Consider the following 9646-nt stretch of genomic DNA (forward strand, 5'->3'; position numbering starts at 1 on the left):
AACCTCCTTTTTTTTTTTTAAATAATAGCTAATCCTGCAGTCTTTGATATGTTTTTAATTTAGGAAGCAGTAAATATTTAGACCGAATTGGGAGCACTAGCTCATCACAGAGGAGCTCCAAAAAGGAACAGGTGCCGTCAGAAGCAGAGTTAGAGAGACAGCAAATCCTTCAAGAAATGAGGAAGAGAACATCTCTTCACAATGACAACAGCTGGATCCGACAGCGCAGTTCCAGTGTCAACAAGGAGCCCATTTGTCTGCCTGGGATTATGAGAAGGTGCGAGAGTTTTTAGGAGTTAATTCCTCTTCTGTACTGTGAGGCAGATATTTAATTTCTGGACAGGTGGGTGACTTTGGACAGGAGAGTTGTCGTAATATTTTTTCTTATCTAAAATTCAGTGGAGAAAGGGCAGCACAGTGAATGTGACTGGGCACATGTTCGAGCGCTTATTTGAGGGCCAGACATATGCCAGTTACTTTGTCTACCTCATCTGACTTCCTCTGGGGAAAATGTTTTGAGGCAAGGATGGTGATTCTGTTCTTCCATATAAAGAAACCGTGGCTCAAGCCGGGAATACACTTGGACAACAACACATGGCTAACAGGTTGCAAAGGTGGATGTGAAATTCTGAAGTAACGATTCCGTCGCTTAAAAAAATTTATGCTGCTCTTTGTCCTTCCTTGGCTGCTGAACTGAGAAAATTAAGCCTGTTTGCTTATAATGAGCTAATGGTTCATTTGGAATCATAATAGTGTTTACACTATTATGTGTGAAACCTAATTTTTATAACTTTAAGGAAAACATATAGATATACATTAATTGAAAATGAGAAGATGAACATTTTGAAAGATGTTGATAAATGAATACTGAAGCTACTTTTATTAAGTGTTTTGCCAGGTGACAAACTGAGGAAAATTTGGAGCACGTTACAAGGGCTAATTATCTCACTATACAAGGAACTTTCATAAATCAATAAATAAACCGTGACAACTTTATAGGAACATAGACAGGTGGTATGAACAGATAGTTCACAGAAAAAGAAAGTAAACATATAAAAGGTTAACGCTACTCCTAAGACAACAATGATGTATCTCCTTATAAGATTTGTAGAGGCTTAAATATTGACTAATTCAGTCTAGTCTTAGCAGTGGTATAAGGAAACAGGAATTATTTCTCCCAGTTGAGTGGAAAGTTTTTCAGTATTTATTCAGCAGAAGCTTTTATGTCTGTACCCATGTGAGCTACCTAGTTTCTGGCACTTTATCTTCTGAATGTATTTGGATAAATATGCAAAAGAGAGACCAAAGGATATATACTTAAGTATTATTGGCAATCGGTAAAAAGAAAAGAATCAGAATATCTGTGAATAGGAGTGTACTCAGTTCTTGCTAAACAACTAATGGCACATTGATGAACCCCAGTTTTGAGGTGGTATATGATACAGCAACGTCTCTTTCATTCTTTCGGAGTTGTGTAATATTCTACCTTATCACAATTCTTATCACAACTGACTGGGCAGCACTTTGGATGATGTTGGTTGGGGCACTCGGACAGCCCTTTTGAGCTGGTGTTGGCAAAAAAAAAAAGTTACTTTCTCTTTTGATAAAGGATGAGATAGTACATCATTTTGACTTTGTAGGCCACATCAGTGTCTGTCACATATTCTTTGTTGTTTTTTTTATGACTGTTTGAAAATAAAAAATATCCTTAGCTCGTGCTTTGTGCATATCCTGATGGTGGGCTGTAATTTGCTGACCTCTGATATAGTTGCTGCACTGAGAGCTCATCTGGAGCTCTTGGTGAGGAGCCTCTGCTCCTGCATGGGCCTCTCCCATAGCTGCTTGAGCTGCCTCATGACATGGTACCTGGATTCAGAGAGGAAACCTTTCAGAAGGATAAGCCCTCATGTGCAGGTGTGTCACGTGGCCAAGCAGAGAATCAGTGGGAGGGGACCACGCATGTCACGTGGCCAAGGAGAGAATCAATGGGAGGGTAACACACAATGGCCTGGATGCCAAGAGCATGAGTCACGGGGGGCCTCTCAAGTACGGTCTACACATGAACCGGCGTGAAGATGGTTCTAATATAATACACACTCCATGGAATAAAGTGAGTTATGAAGAGTATGCATTGTGGAATAATCCCAGTTGGTTAAGAAAGTTAAAACCATGAACACATTACATACGTGTATAGACATGGCTGTACTTACGTAAATTTGTATCTGTTTGTAACTCTGTAAACAGAAGAAGTCTAGAAGTTAACAGTGGTTACCTCTGGGAATTAGGGCAGGTAAATTGTGGTAAGTGAGGGTGGTCGGGGGGACTGTATTCATCCCTCAGATACCCCTCTATACCGCTTGGGTCCTTTTCATCATGATGATGTAGTATTTCTCTAATTATAAAAGAAAAAATGCATATTTTACACTTGGGATAAAAGATCAGGTTTTAAATGTAGTAACAAAATTGACCAGTTAGAAATTAACCATTTATAATTTGGAGTCGACCTTTGTAGATCAGAATTTATGTAAGCACTTGACTTTAAGAGAGGTTTTCCAGAAGTTGTATTTAATTCAGTTTGTGAGCTAAGTTCTATATTAAATGCATATTCACTTTAAGGGATGTGGCTGGTGAATGTTTCCACAAGATAGACATTGAAGAGTTGACTAAATTCAGGTTTGGGGTGGTGAGTGAATGAGGACTGCATAGTAGGAATGGTCTGGATTACTCTGGAATCAGAGAGACACTGTTGAAAGCCAGTTCTACCTAGCTCTTTTTCCTATGGAGAAGTTAGCATCTGTGAGATATAAAAAAATTGTATATAGTGTGTGAAAAATAAAAATTTTGGCTATGTTTAGTCTAACACCTGATATATATAAGTGCCTAAAATGGTATTTTTTGGTTCAATTTTAAAAATTAAGATATGTCTATTCAGCTGAATATTTAAAGGAAGAATGTAGTAGTTTATTTTTAAAAAATTAATATTTTCCACTTTGGTGTTTTTTATTTTATCTAAGCACCAAGTAAATAAAAATAAATGAAGATTAATTGAATATGAAACATCATGATTCTGATGAAAAGAAGCTTTGGTTATTAGTGGCAACTTTATATGTAACGGGACTCACTAGATTAATACCTACTTACAAAATACAGAAGGTAGATATTTAGTGACCGTAATGATAGATTCTAGTTGAATGTATTATATAACCTTAATTAACCCTTTCTGTGTTCAGAGGTGAATCTCTAGATAACCTGGATTCCCCAAGATCCAATTCCTGGAAACCATCCCCTTGGCTCAATCAGTCTTCAGGAGTCCATGCTTCCTCCTCCGTTCAAGACTTCAGTCGCCCACCACCTCAGCTGGTGTCCACGTCAAACCGTGCCTACATGCGGAATCCATCCTCCAGCGTTCCCCCTCCTTCCACTGGTTCTGTGAAGACCACCCCCGCGCCTTCTCCCGCACCACACAGCCATTCTCCTTCAGCATCACAGCTGGGCTCCCAGCTACGCAACAGGTGAGAACCCTAGTCTTGGGGTATTTTGTCATTAAAATTTCCCCAGAGTCTTGTCCAAGTTTTCTGGTGAAAACCAAAACCAAGCCTTTTGGAATCTGTCAAATTCAGCGTTCCTTTACCAACATTAATTAAGGTTTTCTTAACAGCTTTCCATGCTGCCCTAAGAGCATTTACGGATGTCTTGTGAAGCCATCAGAGACCTTTGAAACATGTGCTTCATTGCCACTGTCCCGTTTGCTTGTGGTCTGTGCACACGTACTTGTGTAGTTCTCAACGTGGAAGCATAAAAATGTACAGTAATTTGTGAATGCATTTGAAATTTATGAGTAAGAGCAGTATTGTAAATGTTTGACTTTTATTGAGACTATATGCAAACTCTTTTTTTAATAGGAACTGAGTGTAAAAGGAAAGCATTATAACCCAGCTCCATTGTCTGTGCAACTTTTAACAAGCTGGAGAAAAAATGTTAAGTAGTTAGATACTGCTTTTTTTGTTTTTGATTTTCAAACCATTGCTGGCTACTTATGTAGTTTGCCAATATTTTGTTCAGACTACAGAACCCAGTTCTGTAGGTTAAATGATGCAGGAACTGGTTAGAGTCGTAACCATAGACCTTAACTCAGCTTGTCTTCTGATGTGGAGTAAAACTCAGACATCAGCCTGTGTTAGGTTTTGAGGTTTGTTAGCCTCTGCACAGACCCAGTGCTTCAAGAAGCCGTGTGTATACTCCAAAGGGAGTTCTAGACATATAGTACTTTCCATTGCAATGAAATAATGAAAAGTAAAAAAACACGGTGATTAATATTGGAATTTTTTTTAGCTATCAAATGAGGGATTTGTTAAGAAGACATAGCCATCTAAAATAATGTTACTTGTTCCAGGATCTCTAAAGTGTGTATCATGGAGTTTTGAATTAAGAAGGGATACGAATTTGTGGTAAATGTGGGGAGAGATGAAGGCTATGGAGTTGGAGGAAGGCAGAGGACAGAGTGTGCACTTACTTATCTGAGAGCTCTGCCCTACAAGAGCAGATAGGAGACGGGCTGTTGACTTTTTTGCCCTGGAAATGTCTCTCTCAAGGAGGCAGCATGGGCAGTGATATACACTGTGTCACTACTGTGCTAGTACGATGGGATGCAATGGTAAGAAGTGACCTTTACCTTCCCACTTGGGACAGGAGAGACATACATCCAGGGGAGAGTAGAACCCCTCCTTACCTATGTAAATGGTAGCTGTCAGCCAACTGTCACCCAGAGGCATCCTGGAAGCCAGAGGCACCGTCCGGAACACTGGGACTTCTGGGTAACTAGAATATCAAGTGAGTGAGAAAGAGGCTGGGAAAACAAGGTTGAGATGGTAGAGGAGATGTGATCTAAGGACAGTAACGTCAGGAGGTACAGAATGGACGAATTACACTGAAATTGTTCATTTGTACAAATAGGTGTCAAGGGTTTCGGAACCACCATGGAGATCCTTCAAGGTACAACATAGCATACTTTGATTGTCTGGTGACCACTCTCCTCCCACAGATACATACTTTCCTAAGTAGTTATTAATGTTAATGCCAGAGTGTGATTTTAAGTAACCTTGATTTGAGCAGATGAAAGCCTCCCTTCCATTCTTGTTCCGCGTCTAGGTCAGTCAGTGGGAAGCGCATGTGCTCCTACTGTAATAACATTCTGGGCAAAGGAGCCGCCATGATCATCGAGTCCCTGGGTCTTTGTTATCATTTGCATTGTTTTAAGGTGAGACGGAGACAGACAGCCTGTAGGCCCGCAAAGCTTTGCTTGGAGAGCGCATGGCTTCTTTGCGCGCTGGGTGTGGATGTGTCACTAACAAAACTCCGTGCTACATGCGTCAGTCTGTGCTGCACTTTGAATCACAAATTGCCTGTTCTCAAATCTTAAACTAGTTTCAAAAATTAAGTCCAGAAACACTATGTACTACCAGCCTCCAATCTGTTAAGATTCTAGAAGTCAAATTTACAGCTTATAAATGCTTCATCTAACATGCTGTCATAGGCATACCTGAAATAAAATTTACCAGTGTTACTAAGACCATGGGGACATGCAATTCCAAGTGTCTGAAAGCTTAGCTTTACTAGGGAGAGTATGTGAAGAAGAACATTGTAAATATTTTTATAGCTGCAAAGCCTGCTTACACCTGGTGGGTTTCTGCCCATAGGAACGAAGCCTGTAATTACTTTTTTTTTTCTTCAATATCTATCTTTAGGGACACATCTATGTGATTCTAGAACTTGCATTGGGCCAGAAAGAGACTTTGGTTCTTATTCCTGGAGTCTCGCAGACCACAGCTTGTTTAAGCCTGTGTATTGCTGGCTTGAGTGGTTCCTGGGCAGAACAGAACGAGTCAAAGTAATTAGTGTTTGAATATGTGGAACCGATATATGTTGCCTTGAAGTGAAAGTGCCGTGTCCAAACGCTTGCCAGGCTGGTGCAGTGGGGACACTAGGTGTTGCCCACCCCAGAGGAAAGTGCCAGAAACCCACTCCTCATTTACCTCACTAGTTCATGCAATGCCTTATCCTCTCAGATTCCCCTACAAGAAACGAAGACTGAATTCTTTCAAGCTAATCAGCAAATCATTTTTACTCTTTTGGTATATTTAGAATGATAATTTTGACTCTTAAAATTGGACTTAAGAATTCTTTAATGTCTCATCTGGCAGGCTTGATTTTCATCTACTAATTATCTTTTGGGCTTTTCCCCCCCTTTGCTGAAATGTATTTAAGAGCTTAGAAGCTGCATTCTGCTCAATCTTTTCTTGTTTTTACCTAAGAGTGCCCCAAGACTTCCTGAGCTGACTGACTGTGGTGGTTCTTTCTCGTTCCTCAGTGCATTGCCTGTGAGCGTGACCTCGGAGGCTCCTCCTCAGGAGCTGAAGTCAGAATCAGAAACCACCAACTGTACTGCAATGACTGCTATCTCAGATACAAATGTAAGAGAGCAAATCAGGGAGAAAATTTCTTGTCTTCTAAGGAGACCACGGGTTCCCCTGCATTTCCCTGAACCTGCATCCACATTCCCCTCAACCTCCCTGCCTTAGATGCCAGGCTTTAGGAATCTTAGTGTGTCCCCCTCAAAGAGGCTGCGGTGAGTGGGTCAGTGCTCCAATGCCAGCCACACTCTGGTGGGTCAGGGGTGGAGAGTGAGGAATTGGAAAGGGATGTATGGCTGAAGCAGGACAGCATTCTGTGCTGTCTGCTCAGTGTTTGGAGAAACCTCTAATGACTTGAGGATATCAACAAACCAAAACGGACAGCTAAAATGATCCTTCTGGGTAGACTGTAAGCTGTTTTTTGGCAGAGAGTTGGTCTCTCATCATTAGCTGATTCCTATTAGCTAACAGTGGGCTTTGATTATGTGATTCAGAACATGACCAACTTTAAAACCTATGGTTTAAAAAAGGTAATAAAGAATAGTCAGTTTATGCTTTGTTGCTATACAATCATATATCCGTATATACAATATTTTAAAAAGGAGAACGTTTATTCTGATTATATGGTGTTTCAGTGTCATTTTTGGAAAAACTGAGTTTTTTAAAAACTTCACATGCTGGTTTGTGTCTAAGCACGTTTTTGTGTGTTAATAAAACATAAGATAGCACAAATAGATAGCATATTGTTTATAGCCACATAAAGACAACTATTACTGCTGTTTATATTTTGAACCTTGATGCTGGTAACATGTGTTTCTTCCTTATTGTGAAAGGGTGTTACAAGTGGTATCAGCAAAACCATTTGCTTTTGAACTCTGAGGTATTTATATGGCCCTTTATGTGAAGAGTGCTTTGAAAATGGTTTCAGCTCAGTCAACTCTCTCTTATCTGTCAGCGGGTTGTGAACCTTCTCTCCCCAGCATCCCGTCCTTTGGATGCGACCACTGAGGTTGGAGAGTGGCAAGGCTGGGCATGTAATGGTGGGAGTGTGTGTATGTGTGTGCGCCTTTCTCTCTTTAATCAAATTCCCAAGCCAAATATATTTGATCTTTGGAATCTTCAGGGGAAAATTGCCCATGCCTTTTCTCTCCTCCAGTACAAATAATAGAGAGTTGAGTGTAATTTCTATATTAGCAGTTTATTTTTATAAATAAAGAATTTTAGAAACGAGGCTGTGATTTGCCTATCTTTACCCTAAGTGAGTGACAAGGTCACGCTTCCTACCTCACGGGGCCATTCTCTGAGTGATTACCACTATGTATCTCAGGCAGCGATACTCAAGTATTTCTCAGGCCTAAGTACTTTTCTTTTTTTCTCCTTGCCCGATCAGCTGGACGGCCAACTGCCATGTGATGTAAGCCTCCCTGCGAAAGCACTGTTGCAGATAGAAGAAGAGGTGGTTGCTGCTGATGTAGATCTATAAATACATGTTGGATTTCTTTTGTGCTCTTTTTTAAAAAGGATAACACTTTTTTTTTTTGCCTCTCTAGATTACATCAGAGCATTATAGTCTTGGTAGAACGTGTATTTTTGTTGTTGTTGTTTATTTATAAGAAGGTAATTCTGTATGGGGGGAAAAGTGCAGTATTTACTTTTTGAAGTCAGCATCTTAAGCACAAGGGAAAAATAAGAACTTCAAAATATTTTTGGCGCTGATAATGATCTAGTTTGACTTTCTAGTGGTGTTTTGAAGAGGGTTATTTTATTGTTTCTTTTTTAAAAAGGTTCTGAAACATTATTTGAAATAGTTAATATAAATATATGATTGCATTTGCTGTTTATTGTAACGTATACTAAATTAATACAGAACCGTATAGAAAATGTCACTAAAATCTACCCACAAATTTGCCTTCGGTATCCTTTTTTTCATCTATGTAATATTGTGCTTTTTTTTTTTTAAGAAAAACTTTTAGCATATGTGACATTTTATTTGCTTGATGAAGAGATCTCTATTTTCTTCAGAATTGTCGCTAAGCAGTTCTCAATAGAAAGCTGCTGTTTTTCATTAATACAAAATCATCAGGGTTTGTATACCAAAAGTTTTCTCCAGGAACTAACAAGCCTTTCTGTTCATTGCATTTGTAAATAAACTTGCTGTTGCATTAAGGAATGGTTCTCCTTTTTCTTCTCTGTGTGTGTGTTTGTCTACCTCCCAAACCTTTTAATCCTATTTCAGTATGTGGCTTTTCTTGATATTTTTTTATTTAGCGTCTTTACTGAGATATAAACTAACATATAATCAACTTCATATATTTAAACTGTACGATATGACAAGCTAAATATGTGTGAATACCTATGAAATTATCACCATACTCTTGATGTTGTTTTATGTGGAAAACTTTCACTAGGAACTTTATTTTAGAGGGAAGGTTATTTCTGAATGCAGTACACTTCGATAGTAAGAGGTGAAATGGATAGTACATTGTTGAATCATTTGGTTAAAATCTTCATTCTTCTGCTTCCCCAATGATAAAAGAAAATAGTGGTTTAGAAAAACCTTCATATGTTTTCAGTCATATGTGGATTTTGAGAAACTTAACAGAAGACCATGGGAGAAGAGAAGGAAAAAAGATAGTTACAGAGAGGGAAGCAAACCATTAGGAACTCCTAAATACAGAGAACAAACTGAGGGTTGATCGGGGTGGAGAAGCCAGGGGTGGGAGGGGGAGGCAATGGGTGATGGGCATTGAGGAGGGCACTTGTTGGAATGAGACCGGGTATTGTATGTAAGTGATGTATCACGGGAATCTACTCCTGAAGCCAAGAGCACACTGTATAGTATACCTAACTTGACAATAAATTTTATATATTAAAAAAATCTATGTAGAAAAAAACACATGTACTTTGTTTTAGAAATCTGGAATGGCAATGTAAGAATAGAAAACTAGCATGTTTTGAGCAAAAATATCAACTTGCATGAATCTTTTGTAACAAAGTAGAGTAGATAATTCTAGGGTATGAGAACTGTATTCGGAATAGGTTAGAAATAAGCTCTAATATGGGAGAAAATTAAAAATTTAGTTTGCTCTTATTTTTTAGTACTTATTTTATTTAATCTAAAATAAAGAATGTGCTTCCTGGGGTATCTGGTTAGCTCAGTTGGTAGAGCATGATTCTTGATCTCAGAGTTGTAAGTTTAAGCCCCACATTGGGTGTAGAGATTACTTAAAAATAAA

At 38.9% G+C, this 9646-nt stretch overlaps 1 protein-coding gene across 25 annotated transcripts in view; it reads left to right on the forward strand.

Moving 5' to 3' along the window:
- The window catches only part of LMO7 (LIM domain 7), a 194493-nt gene extending 185917 nt beyond the window's left edge, over window positions 1-8576 (forward strand). For 19 of the 25 annotated variants that reach the window (XM_053216543.1, XM_053216518.1, XM_053216534.1 and 16 more), the window contains 5 exons: window positions 64-277; window positions 3231-3512; window positions 5149-5257; window positions 6368-6470; window positions 7801-8576. In XM_053216543.1, coding sequence (XP_053072518.1) covers window positions 64-277; window positions 3231-3512; window positions 5149-5257; window positions 6368-6470; window positions 7801-7823 — 731 coding nt within the window. In that variant the 3' untranslated portion in view covers window positions 7824-8576. The remainder of the gene's footprint in view (window positions 1-63; window positions 278-3230; window positions 3513-5148; window positions 5258-6367; window positions 6471-7800) is intronic. The other 6 variants (XM_053216586.1, XM_053216593.1, XM_053216608.1 and 3 more) reach the window with 2 other exon arrangements.
- Window positions 8577-9646: the final 1070 nt, after the last annotated feature.

The sequence above is a fragment of the Acinonyx jubatus genome, chromosome A1 (assembly GCF_027475565.1).
Source record: "Acinonyx jubatus isolate Ajub_Pintada_27869175 chromosome A1, VMU_Ajub_asm_v1.0, whole genome shotgun sequence".
Lineage (NCBI taxonomy): Eukaryota > Metazoa > Chordata > Mammalia > Carnivora > Felidae > Acinonyx > Acinonyx jubatus.